This window comes from Alligator mississippiensis, chromosome 13 (assembly GCF_030867095.1).
Source record: "Alligator mississippiensis isolate rAllMis1 chromosome 13, rAllMis1, whole genome shotgun sequence".
Lineage (NCBI taxonomy): Eukaryota > Metazoa > Chordata > Crocodylia > Alligatoridae > Alligator > Alligator mississippiensis.
The window spans coordinates 30,925,476-30,946,845 of NC_081836.1; the positions used below are offsets into that span (position 1 = coordinate 30,925,476).

A 21,370-nucleotide genomic window follows, 5' to 3' on the forward strand; every position below is an offset into this window, starting at 1 on the left:
CGCTTCTTTTTTCCTCATGGCAACCACATACCCGCCACTTTTGGGACCATGGCCTAAGTGTGAATTGGAGATAGGACTGGTAGCAGCAATTAGAGAACAAATTCTCGTGTCATTTCCACCATGGTAAATTCAGAGCAACTTGATTTAACACTTGAGTTTTTACACTGCTGTTAACTGAGTTTGGACCTGAGACAAGCATGGCCAAGTATTTCAGCATTGTCAGGTTCTCCTAGATAACCCTATTGTAACTTTATTTGTGGAATGATGTGGTCCCCTGCAGCTTCTCCCTCTGGCCTGTGCACCCTGGAGCTTCCACATTGCACTTGGTATCCTCCTAACACCAGAGGACTGGTAAGGTGGCATCTTCATATTTGTCCGAAGAAGACATCTTAAACACCGGCATGACCGGTTTCTCTCAGTCCAGAGAATGCAATAGGTACTGGGAACTTGTGCATATTTAATGGTACAAAATTGAACAATGCTTCTTTTAGATCCCCTCTGAGCTGTCATAGCCAGCTCCTGAGAATCAGCCCTGCTGTCATCAATTTGACAGAACTACATCAGAGATGAAGAGGATATGGACTGATTCAGTGGTAATAAAGGAGGGTGTGAAGGAGCCGTGCAAGACTTGGATAGAGAGCCATGTACAGTGACATTTACCCCCAGGTGTATGAAGTACTGTTTAGCAATTTTGGCGGCACCTGGTAGTTAGGACATCCTGCATTCCTCTCTTGGCTTTGCCATTGGTTTATTGTATGACCCTGAGGAAGTCACTGTAAATGCTCTGTGACCTGAGCTTTCTGTAGTTGTAGCACAGAGCTTTTGAAGGGAAGTGGTAGGAAAGGGGCAACAATGAGGATTTCATTTTCTCTCAGGGCTACTAAAGATTCTCCTTCTTTCCCTTACTCAGAAATTATCATACCCAGAAAAAAATCCCACTTCCTTAAATAATTTATAGTATTTTGATTTAATTAAATTACTTTCAAAATAGCACTTTTCAGCACTTAATTTTTTTTCTCCATTGACTTTAATTATAGATTATTAACCTGAGGCTTATAAGTCTGAAAAAAATGTTTCTTGTGACATTTTTTACACCATTTAGAATTTTGGAAAGGTCAAAAATTACCTAAAAGGTTAATTTTACAAAGAGAAACTTCACGTAAGGCAGGAGAAACAACCCGGTTAGTTATAATGCTAATGAAAGAGTATTAGAGGATTAATAGAAAGAAGTATGATAAATACAGCAGCAGCCCCAGAGCCAAATTCTGGGAAACCATGTGTCCTGCTTAGGACCACAAAAATCACTGGAGGGAACAATTAGGATGCACGCAACTTATACTGATTTCAGGAATTTAGTATTCTTGTCTCCACCTATATTGTTGTAATATATAGGGGAGCACAGATAGAGATTTTGGTAGTGATAGCTGATATTTAAGGAGGCATATTGGCTGATCCAATATCTGATACAGCTGCCATCAGATGGCAAGTCCGGTGTGGTGGAAAGGGTGTGTGTGGGGGCAGATCAATACCCCCGGTGGTGAGAGAAGGGGCAGAGGCAGGTGCTGCCCAGCTGGAGCGGGGGCAGGGGCGCGGGACAGAGGCATGGCTCATGGGGTGGGGACAGCTCCTGCCACTGCTTGCACCCTGGGTTGGGGGGGGGGGGTGTGCTCCCGGATCTGTGCAGCATGGGGCGGGCTGCAGCTGCAGGTGGAGCCAGAGTTGGCACTGTGTGGGACTTTTCTTGCCGGCAGCTGGGCTCGGAGGAGGCTCTAGTGGCACTGGGAGGAGGCTACAGCCACCCCAGATTTCACCACAGCTCCACTCCCAGCCCTGTGCTGCCATGTGCAGCTGCAGCTGATAGTCCTGCCTCCACCCAAGTGCTGGGAAAAGCCATGACTGCGCCGGGCAGTGGTATGGGGCTGGAAGTGGAGCTGCGGCGAAATTTGGGGTGACTGCAGCCTCCTTCCAGCACCACTGGAGCCCACTCCAAGTCCAGCCCTCAGCAAGAAGAGCTGCACAGTGCCAACTCCACCCCGCAGCTGCCGCTGCCCTGCCTGTACCTCACAGATCCGAGGGCACATACCCCCCTGCCCCACCCTGCAGGGGTGCAAGCAGCGGTGGGAACAGCTGCCCCATGAACCATGGCTCTGTCCTGTGCCCCCCCTTCCAGGCTGGGCAGTGTCTACCCCGGTCTTGCTCCCTCCCTCACCGTGGGGGGCGTTGATCTACCCCATGCCCCTTCCCTTCCCACCCCACGTCTCTTCCGATTTACCAGCTGGAGGCAACTCTCCACGCTGCTGGCTCTGCTCCATCCTGCAGTGCGGCTGCACACAGCACGGACATTTATTGGCCAAATTATTGATCCCATGGGGCCGATATCTGATGTAGACAGTTTTTTTCATATTGGTACTGATGTATTGGTGCACCTCTAGTAATATAGTAATGGCTAGAGATGCTAGCTCAGATTATTGCCCTTTTGTGCTTGGTCCCATATAGCAATAGACTCCCTGCTCAAAGAGCTTATGTTCAAAGGAGAAGAACAAAAAAGGGACGGAGCTGAAACACAGGCAAAAGAGGTAAAATGGTTTGCCTTAGGTCACAAAGTATGTCAGTGGCAAAGCTCTGGATAGAACTCAGGCTTCTTGTCCCCCAGTTGAGTGCATCATCACCAATTGGTATGTCTCAGCCCCTTGTCTTAAGTGAAAATTTAGTATAAAAATATTTAAGTTAGTGCTGAATTCATATAATTGATTAATATGTGTGTATATGTTGAGTGGTTGACACCCCTTGGGATGGTGTTCTACTGGCTGAGACCCTCAGTTGTTCCACTTGTGTCAATCATGACAATCATGTGAGAATCTATCTATCTATCTATCTATCTATCTATCTATCTATCTATCTATCTATCTATCTATCTATCAAAATATAGAGATATAGAGATATGGCGAGATATATTAGGATATCCAGTGATTCTAAACAGCCAGAGAGGCTGAATTCATACTGAGACAAGATTTGGTTCAGAGGTTTTCTTACAGCCCTAATTCCAACAAATGGTTTAATAAAACAATAGGAAAATATAATGATGTTCAAACAAGTGGGTATTTACTGTTCTTTCCCCCATTTTATTAACATAATCAACTTTATTAGTGGCAATAAAATTGCAATATCACCATTTTTATTGGGATCATTATTTTCTCCTCTTGCTGTATTCCTTTATTACAATGATTACAGCTGTTACTGTTATGCTTATTCTTGATGATATTTGTGCTTATAGCATGCCAACATTTTTGTTGGCTGTTTCCTCTATATATCTGTGCCACTTTTGTTCTTTTCTTAGTAATGTATTTTAAATTTAAAACCTATTGAAATTAACCTTTGGATAAGCAGCCCAGTAGTTTTTGTTTCTGTTCTATGTGCCATTCAAATTAGCATCCATTCTCCTACTAATTTTTTTGTAAAACATATAGATGATACATTTTCCATAGTTAACAGAAACAGAATCCCCGGGGCAGAAACATTTGAGATAACGTCATTCACCAGGGTTATGCAGGAGCATTCAAAAGCTTCCACCTCCTTTGGTATTAGGTTGTAATGCTACAGCTACATATTCTGCCTTTGTATAGATTTTTATTCCTGTCTTTTCAACATACCTACAGCAAAATAAGTCTTTCTTGAAATTTCCCTTCAAGGTCCTTTTAGCAGTGGATCAATTTATTAATTTTTTAATCTTGTTTATTACTTTAAAGTCTAATATTGATGAGTTGATATTTGTCAACATTTAATTTAATTACAATCAGCCCAGATATACACAGATGGTTCTAATATTTTAAAATTACAGTAGCCTGTAATAATAGTTCTAGTATTTTGAACTTGTATGGCCCCAGAGGTAGGCAAGAATAGCGATGGTATACTTTTAAATATGTACTTTGCTAAATCAGGGCTATAGTGACTTGTATCTGGAGACCTCATTAATGAATTAATCATTAATGAATTAAGACCCTGAAGATCTCTGTGAGCAAGGAAGCAGTAAGGTATGCTCTTTAAAGATGGGAATACGGAGGCACAGCAGGATAAATTACCTTAGTTTGTGTGTTCATAATGCTCCCTTGTTGTTTTGTTGCATTTAGGTTGTTTACACTCCCTAGAGAAAAGACCATCTATTTAAATGCCTTGCAGTGTTATCTAGCATGTTTCTGAAGGTTCACTTTCTTCTTCTCAGACATAAAGTTTGCCCAAGGTCATCCCATGAGTCAAAAGAAAAGAGAGTATGCAGCAGAAATACTGATTCCAAATTCCCTCTTCTAATCTCTAGGGCATTTTTTTCATTGTTGACATAGATTAAAGCAGACTTTAGGAGGGAGTTAGGTGACTCAGGGGATTAGTAATAGCATATTATTATTAAATCTTGCCTTAAGGTTAAAAGATCAAATTCAGCCCAGATTGGCCAATAGCTGTTTGTGTTTGGTATTTGCCGGCTGTCTCTTGTGAAATGAGCTGGTCATGTATCTAATGGACAGGAGTACCCATTGCTAATATTGCTCGAGGAATTGGCAGACTGCACTAGAGGCTAAAGACTGAATGAGCAATCCTCGCACTCATAAAAGAGACAGCACCAGATGATGGCTCTGGCATATGGAAGAACAGACTCCCTGCTGTAGGTGTCCTTGTTATAACTTATAATATCAAAACTCCTTTCAGGTGTCCTGAAATTGGAACCATCTCATCCCATGTAAACCCTGGGCCCTAAACTAGGCAAATTCAAGCTTCCAACCATCTTCCTTTTCCAAGTTAACCCTTTCATCCCTACAGTTTTTCACCTTTTACATAATGCTTGGGAAATGAAACAGACTTTGTTACACATTTGGTTGAAATTTCATGGAAGGATTATTTTTTCCTAAAGCTGGGAATTCCTAATCTATAGGGACAGGGTCCTCATAGAGAATGTCTAGACCAGGGTTAGCAAAATCACAGATCCGGCTGGCAGCCAGACTGTATTTCCCAGCAGCCCCTGCCCTCATGGTTGGGGCCAGTCTCCATGGCAGCCCCTGCCAGAGCTGCACTGTGATAGTGCAAGGCTGGGGTTGCCATGGAGACCAGCCCCAACCACACTGGCAGGGCACACAGCAGAATAGGGCAGGGCAGGGGGCTGCTCTGGAGCCCTGGGATCTTGTGGCAGGGGCAGCTTGGTTCAGGGCTAGGACAGAGCTGTGATCTGCATGCTCTGGGCAGAGAGGTGCAAGCAGCAAATCACAGCACTGCCCTGGCTCCTTGCAGTGGTGATAGCATGGTCCCGTGCAGAGGCAGAGCTGCAATCCATTGCCTGCGCGCCCCTGCCCTGAGTGTGCAGGCTGCAGATCATGGCTCTGCTCTAGCCCTGAACCAAGCTGCCTCTGCCACAAGATCCCAGGGCTCTGGAGCAGTTCCCTGCCCTGCCCTTCCACCTGCCCTGCCAGTGTGCCTAGGGCTGGTCTCCAGGGAAACCCCAGCCTTGCATTATCACAATACAGCTGTGGCTTGGGTCTCCATGGAGACTGGCCCCAGACATAAAGGCAGGGGCTGCTGGGAAATGGAGTCCACTGCTGGCCAGATCCAGCCTGCAGGTCAGACTTTACCTGCCCTTGGTCTAGACAGAAGCTATTCCTCCCCATTTATACCAATAAGGTTATAGACTGTCAAGCTAGAAGAAGACAGCATGGGGACTGTAGTAGGCAAGCATTGTCTCAATGTGGCAGGGCCCATAGCCATTTAATTCAGCACCTTTCACAAACAGTGAAATAAAAGAAAGGAAGAACAGAGTTTGAGTTTAATTTGTTTAGAAATTTATATTCAGTCTCCCTTTGCCAGGGCATCTACTGAACTTGACATCAATAAAAATAATCAATTGTGAAGACCAGCCAAATAACTACACTATTCCTTAAAATTGTCCAGGAATACAAGAGGGAACAAGCTCCAGAAGTGAAGTTTCTTCAGTGAGAAAACTTTGATACTGGCCATGGGAAGCTTATACTTTGTAACTAGCAGTAGTTCTATCACTGTGATGGAGAGTAGGAAAGGAGCAATTTCTTGACTAAATGAATACGTCATTGGGATTCTTGCTGATCCCTTCTTCTGAATATTGATGCAGTCTTCTGAGAAGTAACCTTGCTTTGCAGCTGCTACTATCAAGACTCATTATTAAAGCCATAATTCAGCAAAGAACTTTAACCATGTGCTTCATTTTTAGCATACCTGTAAGGCCATTGACATAATGAGAAACAAGAATAAACTGAAAAGATCTTGGAAGTGAGGACAAGAAGTTTGGACTTGAATGGATGATCCTAAATGTAACAAATGCATACAGCTACATTATAGCCATGAATATTTATTGCAAATCCACATCGCATTTTATGAATGCAATTCTTGTTTTAGGATTTCTCAAACATTTGTTTTTTGGGTAAGGTTATTCTGAGCCTTTGTGAAGTGGTGCACCAGAACTGGTGCAGTTACTAATGGGTTTCTGTCTTGGATAGTCTAGTTCACGGGCGGGCAAAATACAGCCTGTGGCTGGATCCGGCCCACCAGGCACTTTCATCTGGCCTGTGGTGCCCACCAACCTATTGTGCCATGCTCAGCCTTTCCTCCCACTAGGGTGGTGGTGAGGTGCTCATGTGTACGCATACCCCCCCAAATGACCTATTGTGTCATGCAACCACCCTCATGAGTAGAAAGGCCCGGCCCCTCCAGCACACAGCTTCCAGGTGGGGCTGCTGCCGCCCCTGCTGCAGCTACCCCCATGGGAACCTGGTTGGCTTCCCAGGCATCCAGCTCACTCTGGGCAGCAAGTAGGGAAGTGGCGGGGCCCAGGGTGGAGGCAGTGGAGCTGCAGCTGCATCTGGATCTGGGCAGATGTTCAGAAAGCAGCGCAAAGCTCGTGCCCTAGGGGGCAGCTGGAGTGTGGAGCTTGGCTGAGCAGGGTGTGGGTGTGGGTGTGAGGGAAGGTGGGAGGTATGGGGACACCTCACACACTCCCCAACACACTCTCCCACATGGTGCGCAGCCCCCACTACTGGCAGGAATAGCAGGTGGTGGGCGCTTGGGGTGCTCATGCCTGGTGTAGGTGCCCAGAGGAGCATGGCTCCGGCCAGCACCTCACGTGGGTGCAAGGGGTGCAGCCTGCCCAGTGGGCTCTATCAAAAGAAGCGGGGGAGGCAAAGGGAGGGACTACTGGCAGCAAAGGTCAGGGGCTAGGGGGCAGGACTTCTGGTCCCAATGTTGTGACCAGGGGCAGGGCAACTGTCAAGGTGCGGGGCTACCCATGCAGCCCTCGACAGCTCACCAAAACTCGTTAAGCAGCTGTCCAGCTGAAATAATTGCCTGTCCCTGGTCTAGCTGGTTCAATTGTCATGTCATTGCCCTTCACTGGAGGCACATCATTTATCCCATATTCTGAGAGAATGCCTGCAGTGTAGCTTATTAAAAGACAATATTTTGACTTTCCTAAAAGTTAGTATATGGATCTCCATAAAAACTTATCATAATGTGCCAGGAAGTGCCACAGATTTCTGGAAGATGAACAGTGCCCAAGACCATGTCCTTGGCAGAAGGAATGCTTGCAAATAAATGTAGGCATGCAAGTGAAATGTTGAGGGGCAATGTTCTTATTTTGAGCTAGCTGCTGACATGCAGCAGTCAGGTTGTTGTAATTGTAAGTACTTATTCTTTGGCTTGTAAAAGAATGCTTGCAGTCTGGTATTGGATAGCTGTAGTTATCAAGACCTGGATGTGGCAATTTGACATTTCTCAAAAAACGGTGATGAGTCATCTATCCAGATGTCTTCAGTGTCCTGCATGAGACTTAGTGGTTGTGCTGCAGACAATACACAAAAGGTGCATGCGTGGCAGGAGAGGGAGGGATTCAGATTAGGAATGATAGGAGGGAGAAGAAAAAATGCGAATGTAAGTGGTGATGAGACAAATGCAAAGAATCATTGCAAGGATTGTGCATAAGAGAAAACTGGAGCAGAGAAAATAAAGCAGAATATCTCAATATAAGGCAGTCAAAAGCTTAAGAAGAGATGTTAAGAGCCATGCTTAAAAACACCACCACCATCCCTGCCCCAAATGCTATACATGTGCTTGTCCAAATACGTCTGGAACTCTACTTTGCAAACCCATCCTTGCAAACCCAAGCACCTAGTAATTGGCTGCTGTGCACAAACAGATAGGTAAGCACAGTTATCCAGTATGTCATGGTTGGTTTCTGCAAGGGCAGTGTTTACATGAATGTTTTAATGGTTCCTACTCCTTAGATTTTGTGCTCTGTGAAGCTATTGAGCTTGATCCCTAGATGCTGAAGACTATAGAAATTCTTCCATTTACTTCAGTGGTGCTTGGACCAGGCTCAATATTTATTCTGTGCTAACAATATTTAGCTGTGATTTCTGAACTATCTGAGATTCACTGATACAGTCTTTACTTAGAAAACATAATTGATTTAGTGTTTCCTACTATGCCCAATAAAGGACTAAATATGTTCCACTGCAGCAAAGAGATCTAGTTACGAAACAGCAAACACAAATGCAGATAGCATGACAACTTTCTTGAGGGAGGTAATCCCAATGTGGATCAAAGGTGGCAAGAGGGTGCAAAAGCCCCCATGGCTCACCAAAAGCATACGGGAATGTCTCCTGGCTAAAAGGGAGGCGTACACCCAATGGAAGGGAGCGGCCATCACCAGAGATGACTATACCTCGGTTGCTCGGGGCTGCAGGGTGCGGTCAGCAAGGCCAAGGCGGAGATGGAACTGGGACTAGCTACCCAGATCAAGGACAACAAGAAGTCCTTTTTTAAATATGTAGGGGGTAAGAGAAGGTACCGGATAACATGGGGCCTCTGCAAGACATGCTAAGGAATGTGGTCATCTCACCAGACAGCAAAGCTAACCTATTTAACAATTTCTTTGCCTTCATTTTTCTGAGCAGGGACCGGGTCACCCTCCACCTACCACCGGGACCCCCTCAGGCCCCGGGGGAGGTGCACCCAGGCCTAGGGTCAGCGAGGATCTAGTCAGGGAACTTCTGGAGGGACTGGATGTATTTAAATCAGCTGGTCCTGATGACCTCCACCCCAGAGTGCTGAGAGAATTAGCAGACGTCATTGCGGGATCCCTGGCACAGCTTTACGAGCATTCATGGTGCTCTGGTGTGGTGCCAGAGGACTGGAAAAGGGTCAATGTGGTTCCCATTTTCAAAAAAGGGAGGAAGGAGGACCCAGAAAACTATAGGCCTGGCGCATGTCTGCGAGGGGCCAGCAGGGGAGGTTATGCTTAGGGGCAATCAACATGGGTTCATTAGAGGCAGGTCCTGTCAGACCAACCTGGTGGCCTTTTATGACCAGGTCACAAAATCCTTAGACGCAGGGGTAGCAATGGACGTAGTCCTTCTGGACTTCAGGAAGGCCTTCAACACTGTCTCTCACCCCATTCTCATTAAAAAACTAGGGGACTGTGGCATCGACACCTACACAGTCAAATGGGTCACTAACTGGCTGGAGTGCCGCACCCAGAGAGTGGTGGTCGATGGGTCCTTTTTGACCTGGAGAGATGTGGCTCAGTCCTCGGACCCGCACTGTTCAACATCTTCATCAGTGACTTGGATGAGGGGGTAAAAAGCACCCTGTTCAAATTTGCAGATGACACTAAGATGTGGGGAAAAGTGGGCACGCTAGAAGGGAGGAATAGGCTGTAATTGGACCTGGACAGGTTGCAGAGGTGGGCGGATGAGAACAGGATGGGTTTCAACACTGACAAGTGCAGGGTACTGCGCCTGGGGAGGAAGAACCAGCAGCAGACCTACAGGATGGGGAACTCCCTTCTCGTCAGTGCAGAGGCAGAAAAGGATCTTGGAGTCATTATTGATGCCAAAATGAACATGGGCTGACCAGCGTGAGGACGTGGTCAGGAAGGCCAATCACACCTTGCCATGCATCCACAGATGCATCTCAAGCAGGTGCAAGGAGGTGATCCTCCCCCTCTATGTGGCACTGGTCAGGCCGCAGTTGGAGTACTGCATCCAGTTCTGGGCGCCGCACTTCAGGAGGGATGTGGACAGCATTGAGAGGGTCCAGAGGAGGGCCACCCGCATGATCAGGAGTCAGCAGGGCAGGTCTTACGAGGAGTGGCTGAGGGACCTGAACCTGTTCAGCCTCCACAAGACAAGGTTGAGGGGGAATCTAGTGGCTGTTTACAAACTAGTCAGAGGGGACCAGCAGGCATTGGGGGAGTCCCTGTTCCCCCGAGCACTCCCAGAAGTGACTAGAAATAATGGTCACAAGCTGGCAGAGGGTAGATTCAGACTAGACATCAGGAGGTGCTACTTCACAGTCAGGGTGGCTAGGATCTGGAACCAACTTCCGAGAGAAGTGGTGCTGGCTCCTACCTGGGGGTCTTTAAGAGGAGGCTGGATGAACACCTCGCCGGCGCTGTTGACCCCAATACTCTTTCCTGCCATGGCAGGGGGTCAGAGATGATGATCTGCTCAGGTCCCTTCTGACCCTACCAACTATTAAACTATGATACTATGAAACTATAAACTTTATGCAGTACCTGATTCTGAGCTGTGATCCATAATGGCAGCACTCCGTTATCCCACCATTCTGTCTTGTTTTGGGTTTCTTTATGGGAAAACTTCTTCAGGGTTTGTGTGTTAAACATCAGATTATGAATCACTCCATGATCTTCAATCCAGCGACCTAGAAGATAGAAAAGGGCAAGACTTGGGATACCATGGAGAATATCTCCCAAAGGAAAATAATAACTATGGGCATTTGTATATGCCACGGTGTTTAATACTTATTAACTTAACAAGGATTAAAAATTTTAAACTTGTTTATTTTGGTGCATCAGGTTTGTGTAAGTAATGCCCAGTATTACTAATCCCCCCCGTCCACTGTCCACACCACACTGCTGAGAGCCTCACGTTAAGCCCTCCCCTCCCCCCTGCCTGCCAAGCTGCAGTTGCCCCAAAACCCTAACACTTGCACCCCCTAGGCTCCATCTGGTCTCCAGCTGGTGACCCCTGTGGTGGGGATCCTGATGCCAAGCCATGTGCATCCTCTCCTCCCCCCCATGTTAGAAAGTAATGTAAATTTATATATGAATTTTTAAAAACTATATATATCATATCAGAAATATACATTTCTATCGGGTGAGAGGAGCGGTTGCTGCCTTGGCTCTTCATCCTCCTCCACATCACCATTGGAGATTGTGGTTGTTGGTGCTGGCGGTGAGGTGGGCAGGTGAGTGGGTGGGTGGGTGGTGCTGTGTTTCTAAAACAGATGTGTGCCTTGAACACTTATTACAAAACTTAACAGTTTTTCTTTCAGTATAAGGACTACAGGATCGTGCTATGCCTGCATTGCAGGACATCGGGATGAAATGCCACTCTCCTGGCCCCCCCACCCGGCCAGGGACCCCTGCACCGTGCCCTGTCTCCGCGCAGCTGTGGGAGCAGGGGAGTGGGGTGGCAGTTCAGGACAGTGGGATGAGCAGGGGCCAAAACAAAAACAAAAAATAGCAGCAGCAATTGAAAGCAGCAGCTAGTGGACAAAGGCCTGAACTACAGAAATAGCTCAGTACCACCTGGTGCAAAAAGAAGGTAATTACATGTCTTTGAGTGCCTTTGTGTTTGTATGCAGTGACTCCATAGACATAGACTCATAGACACTAGGGCTGGAAGGGACCTTGGAAGATCATCAAGTCCAGCCCCCTGCCCCAAGGGGCAGGAATTCAGTTGGGGTCATAGGATCCCAGCAAGATAAACATCCAAATGTCTCTTGAAGGTGTTCAAAGTAGGTGCTTGAACCACCTCCGGCAGCAGTCTATTCCAAACCTTGGGGGCTTGGACAGTAAAGAAGTTCTTCCTTATGTCCAGCCTGAAACAGTCATGGAGGAGTTTGTGACCGTTTGACCTTGTCATCCCTTGCAGCGCTCTGGTGAACAAATGTTCCCCCAGATCCTGGTGAGTACCCCTGATAAACTTGTAGGTGGCCACTGGATAACTGCTGAGCCTGTGCTTTTCCAGACTGAAGAGTCCTTCTCTCAGCCTCTCATCATAAGGTCCATTTTCCTGACCTCTGATTATGTGCATGGCTCTCCTCTGCACTCTCTCAAGCTTCTCCACATCCTAATTCACGGCAAGTCAAACTAAATTACGCCCAAACAGTTTTACTTTAACACTCTGAAAAGAGTTTTAAAACATTGGGAAATCCCACTTGTGCAGAGAGACAGGCTGTTGCAGTGCCTGAAAGGGCAACTATCATGACATGTACATGTACCCATTGTCACACAGATGAAGATCCTTGAACCATAATGCAGTAATTAATCAAGTAAGTGGCTATGCCTGTTCCATGTAACCTTTGTTTTTTGGCAAGGGTTAGAGGTGGGAACTCTAGTTTCAAAAGTCCTTCACCATCTGAGAAAAAAGAGTGAATATATTAGCTAGAAGCAATAGCAGGTATCTGGTGGTTAGCTACAGTGGAAAACAGATAATCATCTTCTGTATTGTATGAGTAAAACAGAATATGCATCTTGATAACCCTACAGGAATCTTATTTGTAATTGTTACTTTTTCCTATAGGTATTGCATTCTTCTACCTAGCTAACTGCTTTTCCAGCTGGTGGTGGAATTTTCAAAAAAATCATAGAAAATTAGGATTTGAAGGGACCTCAGGAGGTCATGTAGTCCACCCCACTGCTCAAAGCAGGGCCATCCCGAACTAGATCATCCCAGCCAAAGCTTTGTCTAGCAGGGTCTTGAAAACCTCTGAGGATGTAGATTCCACAACCTCTCTGGGTATCCTGTTTCAGTGCTTCACCACCATTCAAGTGGGAAAAATCTCTTAATATCTAACCTAAACTTCCCCTGCTGCAACTTGAGACAGTTGCCCCTTGTACTGCCATCTGCCACCACTGAGAACAGTCTAGCTCCATCCTCCTTTGAACCCCGCTTCAGGTAGTTGAAAGCTACTATTAAATCCTCTCTCAGTGTCCTCTTCTCCAGACTAAATAAGTCCAGTTCCCTCAGCCTCTCATCATAAGTCATGTGCCCCAGTCTCCTAACCATTTTTGTTGCCTTCTGCTGGACTCTCTCCAATTTGTCCATTTTCTGTAGGGGGGGCAAACTGAACACAGTACTCCAGATGTAGCTTCACAGGTGCTGAATAGAAGGGAATATTCACTTCCCTGGACCTACTGGCAACACTCCTACCAATGCAGCCCAGTATGCCATTAGCCTTTTTGGCAACAAGGGCACACTGCTGACTCATTTTCAGCTTATTGTCCACTGTAACCCCCAGGTCCTTTTCTGCAGAGCTGCTGCCCAGCCCCCAGCCTGTACCGGAGCATGGGACTGTTCCATCCTAAGTGCAGGACTTTGCACTTGTCCTTGTTGAACCTCATGAGATTTCTTTTGGTCCAATCCTCCAATTTGTCTAGGTCGCTCTGAATCCTACCCCTACCCTCCAGCATGTCTAGTACTCCCCACAGCATTGTGTCATCTGCAAACATGCTGAGGGTGCACTCCATCCTATCTTCCAGGTAGTTGATGAAGACATTGAATAAAACTAGGTTCAGGATTGACTCCTGGTTCACTCCACTTGATATTGGTTGCCAAATAGACATCGAGCCATTGATTATTACCCTCTGAGCCCAATGGTCCAGCCAGTTTTCTATCCACCTAACAGTCCATTCATCCAGTCTGTACTTCCTTAGCTTGTCTGTGAGACTGTTGTGGGAGACTGTATCGAAAGCCTTGCTAAAATCAAGGTACACCCCATCCACTGGTCTCCCTGCATCCACAGAGCCAGTCATCTCATCTTAGAAGGCAATCAGGTTGTTCAGGCATGGCATCGTTGGTGAATCCATGTTCCCTGTTACTAATCACATTTTTTCTTGTGCAAGTGCTTTGAAATGGATTCCTTGAGGACCTTCTCTGTGATTTTTCCAGGGACTGTGGTGAGGCTGACTGGTCTGTAGTTCCCTGGATCCTCCTTTTTCCCTTTCTTAAATGTGGGGAATATATTTGCCCTTTTCCAATCATCCAAGACCTCTCCTGATCTCCATGAGTTTTCAAAGATGATGGCCAGTGGCTTTGCGATCTCATCAGCCAACTCCCTCAGCACCCTCGGGTCCATCCCATCCTGCCCCATGGACTTGTATATATCCAGCTTTTCTAAATAGTCCCTAACCTGTTCCTTCCCCACTGAAGGATGCTCACCTCCTCCCCAAACTGTGCTGCCAGGTGCAGTAGTCTGGGAGCTGACCTTGCCTGTGAAGACTGAGGCAAAAAAGGCATAGGGCACTTCAGCCTTTTCTGCATCCTCTGTCACAAGGTTGCGTCCCCCATTCAGTAAGGGACCCGCACTTTCCCTGATCCTGCTCTTGCTACTGACATACTTGTGGGAACTTCTTGTTACTTTTCACTTCCCTTGCTAGTTGAAACTCCAAGTGCACTTTGGCTTTCCTGATTTCATTCCTGCATGCTTGAGCAATGATCTTATATTCTTTCCTAGTTATTTGTCCAAGTTTCCACTTTTTATAAGCTTCCTCTTTGTGATTTTTTTACTGAAGAGTTTCCTGCTAAGTCAAGTTGGTCTTCTACATACTTCCTAGTCTTCCTGCTCATTGGGATGGTTTGTTTCTGTCCTCTCAATAAGATTTCTTTAAAGTATGGCCAGGTCTCCTGGACTCCTCTCCCCCTCAGACTGGCATGCCAGGGGATCCTGCCCATGAGTTCCCTGAGCAAGTCCCAGGCTGCTTTTCTGAAGTCTGGGGTCCTTGCTCTCCATCCTTCCATTTCTCAGGGTCCTGAACTCAATCATCTCGTGGTCACTGCTTCCCAAGTTGCCATCCACTACTGCATTTCCCACCAATTCATCCCTGCTTGTGAGCAGCAGGTCAAGAGAAGCATGACCCTTTTTCTTTCACTCCTTATCCTAATCTACTTTGCAGTGTTGCTGCAGGCTGCTAAATAGCTGTTTTGATCTGGAAATTGCTAAATTGCTATATTTGTAGTTGTGTGGGGGAAACAATTACTTGGCATCTTGTATATAGCTTGCAAAATTGTAAAATTAGTTAAGTGGGAAGAAATAGCATTTTGGGATGCAAGGTGTTATGTAACAATGACCTTGTAATAAAGCAGGCATGAGTTGCTTTTATCTTTGAATGAATGGACTATGTCACCAGAACTATGGAGTGCACATATCTTGTCTCATAACAGTCTACTACTGGAATAGGTGTAGATGTATGGATGAGCTAAAACAATACAAAGCATAAGCTTCTGCATGGAATAGGAAAGCTGATTCAAGGAACAAGTTAGATGAATCATGAATCAATGACAAACCATTTAACTCGTCCAATCTCATCTGGGATTCCTGAACTTAAGTCACTGGGAGTTTGCTGTCCCACTATCTCAAAACTGTCATGCTGAGATATTTTTTGTTTCTTATAGATTAGTTTGCCGCCATGAAAATATATGGTGGGCATCTGATGTCACGTATCCATAGGTAATTATATCAGACACCTGCCAAAACCCATTTGCTTGTGTAATGCTGTGCTGTTGCAGACATCAAGAGACAGATCTGTGCTCTTAAAAGGAAAATAGTAGGGGGGAGGGTAATCAAAACAATGGTCTAAATTTCCATTTTGCTTGTGAAGATTAGTCATCCCAGTGTTAGGCCAATTCCACAAGTGTGAGATGTGAAATGCTTCATTCCCATAGGCTTCAGCACCATTGCAGCAGTGGCCAGGATGCGGCTTTGAGTTTCTAAAATACTCTTTGAAAGCTAATGGATTGACCAATACTGCCTAGCCAAGAGTAAGTACTGGAAAGAAGGGGGAAAATGGAGTTTCATGGATTTTCACTGGCATCATCATATTTATTATAACCCCTTTTGTAAGAGGGTGCGGGTGTTGGGCAGTGCTGACTCATTTTCTCCAGAAGTATCTCAGTTTAATGGAAGGGTACAAACAAGTTTGATATATTTATACTTAAGCATCCAAACAGCAAGCTGTAACCCACCATGGAAACCTGATCACAAAATTATTCCTTTCAGCAGCGCAACTTAAAACCCCAACTCCAATAGTCTCACAAGGACCCTTCAGGGTGAGACTCCTCACCTTGTGCACAGCCCCAGCTGTCTCAGATGGCACTAGAACTTTCACTGCTACACAATCACATTGATGAATTAACTTATGCAGCCTTTTAAGTGCAAGTAACAAAGGCCCTGCTTTGTCTGTGCAATCAGATTCTCTCTCTGCTCGGGTCTCCTCAGTGGGCAAGTCAATCCAGCTCCCAGCTGTACTTAGGCTTGGCTCCTCTGCAGTCTCCCTGGGGTCTCTTTCAGTGGTGTGAAGAGCACATCAGGGATCAAGACCTCTCCCCTGTTCCTTCCACAGGACTCTGGGCAAAATAGCCCCCACATTGCAGCTCCTTTTTTCCACTTCCCCTTTTGCTAGCCCTCAAAACAGCCTTAGGGCTGTAGTTCACCGCAGCCCTCTGGGTCTGATTTTCCTCGGCTTGGGGTGCCCCCACATGCTTTGCTTAAACACCCTTGCAACCCAGGGATGGGAGTTACATTTAAAAAACAGACAGTCCTATTAAGAGGAAAATGGCAGGGTATTAACTTGGCAATAAACTCACACTGTATTTACCGGTATTTCAAATAGATTACATACAACTAGTCTTGGTAATCCATGAAAGGAAAGGTGGTAGAATCAGGCCCTTATTCTGACAGTATATTGGGGTCTTTAGTGTAAATAAAAAGCAATGCCTCCATCATTCATACTCTGTCCAAGTTTGCAGATGACACAAAGCTATGGGGAGAAGTGGACACGCCGGAGGGCAGGGAACAGCTGCAGGCAGACCTGGATAGGTTGGACAAGTGGGCAGAAAACAACAGGATGCAGTTCAACAAGGAGAAATGCAAAGTGCTGCACCTAGGGAGGAAAAATGTCCAGCACACCTACAGCCTAGGGAATGACCTGCTGGGTGGCACAGAGGTGGAAAGGGATCTTGGAGTCCTAGTGGACTCCAAGATGAACATGAGCCGGCAGTGTGACGAAGCCATCAGAAAAGCCAATGGCACTTTATCGTGCATCAGCAGATGCATGACGAATAGGTCCAAGGAGGTGATACTTCCCCTCTATAGGGCGCTGGTCAGACCGCAGTTGGAGTACTGCGTGCAATTCTGGGCGCCACACTTCAAAAAGGATGTGGATAACCTGGAGAGGGTCCAGAGAAGGGCAACTCGTATGGTCAAGGGCCTGCAGACCAAGCCCTACGAGGAGAGACTAGAGAAACTGGACCTTTTCAGCCTCCGCAAGAGAAGGTTGAGAGGCGACCTTGTGGCTGCCTTTAAGTTCATCACGGGGGGCACAGAAGGGAATTGGTGAGTATTTATTCACCAAGGCGCCCCCGGGGTTTACAAGAAACAATGGCCACAAGCTAGCAAAGAGCAGATTTAGACTGGACATTAGGAAGAACTTCTTCACAGTTCGAGTGGCCAAGGTCTGGAACGGGCTCCCAAGGGAGGTGGTGCTCTCCCCTACTCTGGGGGTCTTCAAGAGGAGGTTAGACGAGTATCTAGCTGGGGTCATCTAGACCCAGCACTCTTTCCTGCTTATGCAGGGGGTCGGGCTCGATGATCTATTGAGGTCCCTTCCGACCCTAACATCTATGAATCTATGAATCTATGAATCATGACACTCAGAATGTTGTGTTAGACAAGATATCAAGGTTATTTCCACATGGTGAAATGGCAAGCTTCCTCTGCACCAGCTAGCTCAGGAATGAGAGGTGGTTGTAGTTGTATGAGCACAGAGCTCTTGCTAGGCTAATTCGCTTTGTACAAAATGTACAAAGCAACTTGGGCAATAGATGGCAACTTGGGCAGCAGTGACCATGAGATAATTGAGTTTAGGATCCTGAGGAAAGGAAGGCTGGAGAGCAGCAGGGTAAGGACCCTGGACCTCAGAAGAGCAGACTTTCACTTGCTCAGGAAACTCATGGGCAGGATCCCCTGGGAAGCCAGTCTCAGGAGGAGAGGAGTCCAGGAGAGGTGGCTGTACTTTAAAGCAGCCTTACTGATAGTGCAGGAACAAACCATCCCAATGAGCAGGAAGACTAGCACGTATGGCAGAAGAGCAGCTTGACTTCGCAGAAAACTCTTCAGTAAACTAAATCACAAAAAGGAATTTTGTAAGAAGTGGAAACTTGGAAAAATAACTAGGGAGGTATATAGGAGCATTGCTTGGGTATACAGGGATGAAGTGAGGAAGGCCAAAGCGCAATCAAGTTGCAGCTAGCAAGGGAGGTGAAGGGTAACAAGGTTTTCTACAAGTACGGAAGGAACAAGAGGAGAATCAGAGAATGCGTGGGTCCCTTACTGAATGGGGGAGGCAACCTAATGAGACAGGATTCAGAAAAGGCTGAAGTACTCAGTGCCTTTTTTACCTCAATCTTCACAGGCCAGGTCATCTCCCAGACAGCTGTACCAGGCTGCACAGTTTGGGGGGGAGGTGAGCAGCCAGCAGTGGTGAAAGAACAGGTTAGAGACTATTTAGAAAAGCTGGACATGTACAAGTTCATGGGGCTGGATCGGATGGACCCAGGGGTGCTGAGGGAGTTGGTTGATGTCACTGCAGAGCTGCTGGTCATCATCTTTGAAAACTCATGACAATCAGGAGAGGTCCCAGATGACTGGAAAAGGGCAAACATAGTTCCCATATTTAAGAAAGGGAAGAAAGAAGATCCAGGGAACTACAGACCAGTCAGCTTCATCTTAGTCCCGGGAAAAATAATGGAGCAGATCCTTAAAGAATCCATTGCTAAGCACTTGAAGTAGAAGAAGGTGATTAGGAACACTCAGCACTAACAGCAAGTCATGCCTGACCAACCTGATTGCCTTCTAAGATGAGATGATTGGCTCTGTGGACATAGGGAGTCCAGTGGAATTGGTATACCTTGATTTTAGCAAGGCTTTTGATACAGTCTCCCACAACTTTCTTCCAGACAAGCTAATGAAATACAGGCTGGATGAATGGACTGTTAGGTGGATAGAAAACTGGCTGGAGCATTGGGGTCAGAAGGTAGTAATTGATAGCTACTAGTATCAAGTAGAGTGCCCCAGCAGTCAGTCTTGGGGCCGGTTTTGTCCAATGTCTTGATCAATGACCTGGAAGATGGCATAGAGTGCAGCCTCAGCAAGTTTGCAGAAGACACCAAGCTGTGGGGAGTAGTATATATGCTGGAGGGTAGGGGTAGGATTCAGAGTGACCTAGACAAATTGCAGGATTGGACCAAAAGAAATCTCAGGTGGTTCAACAAGGACAAGTGCAAAGTCCTGCACTTAGGATGGAATAATCCCATGTACCCGTACAGGCTGGGGCTGACTGGATGGGCAGCAGCTTTGCAGAAAAGGACCTGGGGGTTACAGTGGACAATAAGCTGAATATGAGCCAACAGTGAGCCCTTGTTGCAAAGAAGGCTAATGGCATACTGGGCTGCATTGGTAGGTGTGTTGCCAGCAGGTCAAGGGAAGTGATTATTTTCTTCTATTCAGCATTGGTGATACCACATCTGGAGTAATGTGTCCAGTTTTCTGCATGTGTAGACACCTGTCCAGGCATGGGTGATTGGTGCCTCCTGAGTCTGGGGGGCACCAGATCCCTGACCAGGAGGTGGGGGGGTTCCCCCAGTGGCCAATCACAAACTTCCGCTGGTACTTCTGGTTTCGTGGCTGACACTTCCAGGGGGTGCATGGCTGGTTTCACAGGGTGCATGTGCACCTCCTATGTGTCACCAATATGCCCAGGAGTGTTTACTTATGAGTGGTTTACTCACAGGTAAACTGATCCCAGATCAAATGCATGTTTAGATGCATCCAGTGCTAGATATATCTGTGCCAGCTTTACCCTTGAGCTAGAACTAGTGGCATTACACCAATTATGAAAGCAGGCACTCTGTGCAAGCTGACTCCGTAGCCACTCTTGTGCAGGTCCAGAGGTCTATGTTTGCTGGTACACACAAAAAGATACTCAGTCTAACTAAAGAACAAGGAAGCCAAAAAATACTTGTTAGAGTCTGACTGTGTTTCCCCTCCAGTATTGATTGTCTTAGAAGGACATTGCTGTTAGGCCTGAAAAAATATACTGTGTTCCAAAACGACTGAAATAATTCAATGCAAATTCATGAATACATTGAATTATTTCAGGCAAAAATTGGAAAATATGAGGAAAAGTTAAAACTTTATTTACTTATTTGTTAAATTAGGGTTTTTTTACTTATTTGTTTACTTATTTGTTAAATGAGGTATTAATTTTTTCCTCTTGAATCAACATTTCATTTTGAAAGTTACCTAACTTGACATTTTAAAAAGGTAAAATAATTTATTTATTTATTTATGTGTGGCCAGCAAATGAAAATACATTTATTTATACAGCTCTAAGTGCTATCCATTAACAGTAATTTCATTCTGGAGGGAGGGGAGAATCCACTGTTTAAACATTCAAGTGGCAAAATAACTCTTGCCTGGCCAGAGATGGAAAAATGTAAAGATGTATTATTATTATTAGAACTGCTATATCAAATTGTTGTTGAAAGAAATAACCAAAGATAGGACAATTGCATTAATAAGGATGGTAAACACTCAGAGAACAAAGCACAGGTCTGTCTACTGGCTCTTTGGTCTATATCAATGGTTCTCTACCTTTTTTATAACAGGACCCATCAATGGCCAGTCCTGTCCCAGTACCCCTTACTTCAAACCCACTGCCCCCAGGCCCCAGCCCCACAGTGTGTGGGGCAGGGGGCAGGTGTGTGGGGCAGGGGGGCCCAAACAGCCCCAAGCAGCCCCTTGCCAGCTGGAACTCCGCCAGCCTATAAGGGAAAAGCCACAGTTTCCCACATTTTTTTTTCTTTAAAGGAGAATCCACTTTTAAAGTTTGTTCACAACTGTTTCATATATTCTTGTGACCCACTTTTGAGTCACGACCCATGGGTTCAGACACGCTGTTCTATATGACTTGAAAGGATTATCTTTTCAGTAGATGTAAATAGACAGTCACAACTGAATTCTGTCTTCTCACTGGGCACCTGTGTTTATGTGTACCTTCATATTTGTCATTCTTTTGTGTTCCATGAAGTACAGATGGTGTCACTTGGTTCCTGGTTCCTTTGGTAGCATTTACACAATGCCAGCTCCCTTTTTTAATTTGATGATTTTTGCTAATCTACCACTGTTAGTCTTGCTTCTGGTGCTAGTAATACAAAGCAATGTTTGTTTTCAAAGACTGTAATTAGTTATTCATTATGGTATAATGCAGAGAAAGACAAAG

General features: G+C 45.9%; 1 protein-coding gene across 1 annotated transcript in view; it reads right to left on the reverse strand.

The window, feature by feature from the left end:
- LOC102557795 (ectonucleotide pyrophosphatase/phosphodiesterase family member 7-like) overlaps nt 1–21,370 on the reverse strand; it is a 70,250-nt gene that overhangs the window by 21,802 nt on the left and 27,078 nt on the right. The window contains exon 2 of the mRNA XM_006265109.2: nt 10,583–10,728. Within this exon, the coding sequence (XP_006265171.1) occupies nt 10,583–10,728 (146 nt within the window). The remainder of the gene's footprint in view (nt 1–10,582; nt 10,729–21,370) is intronic.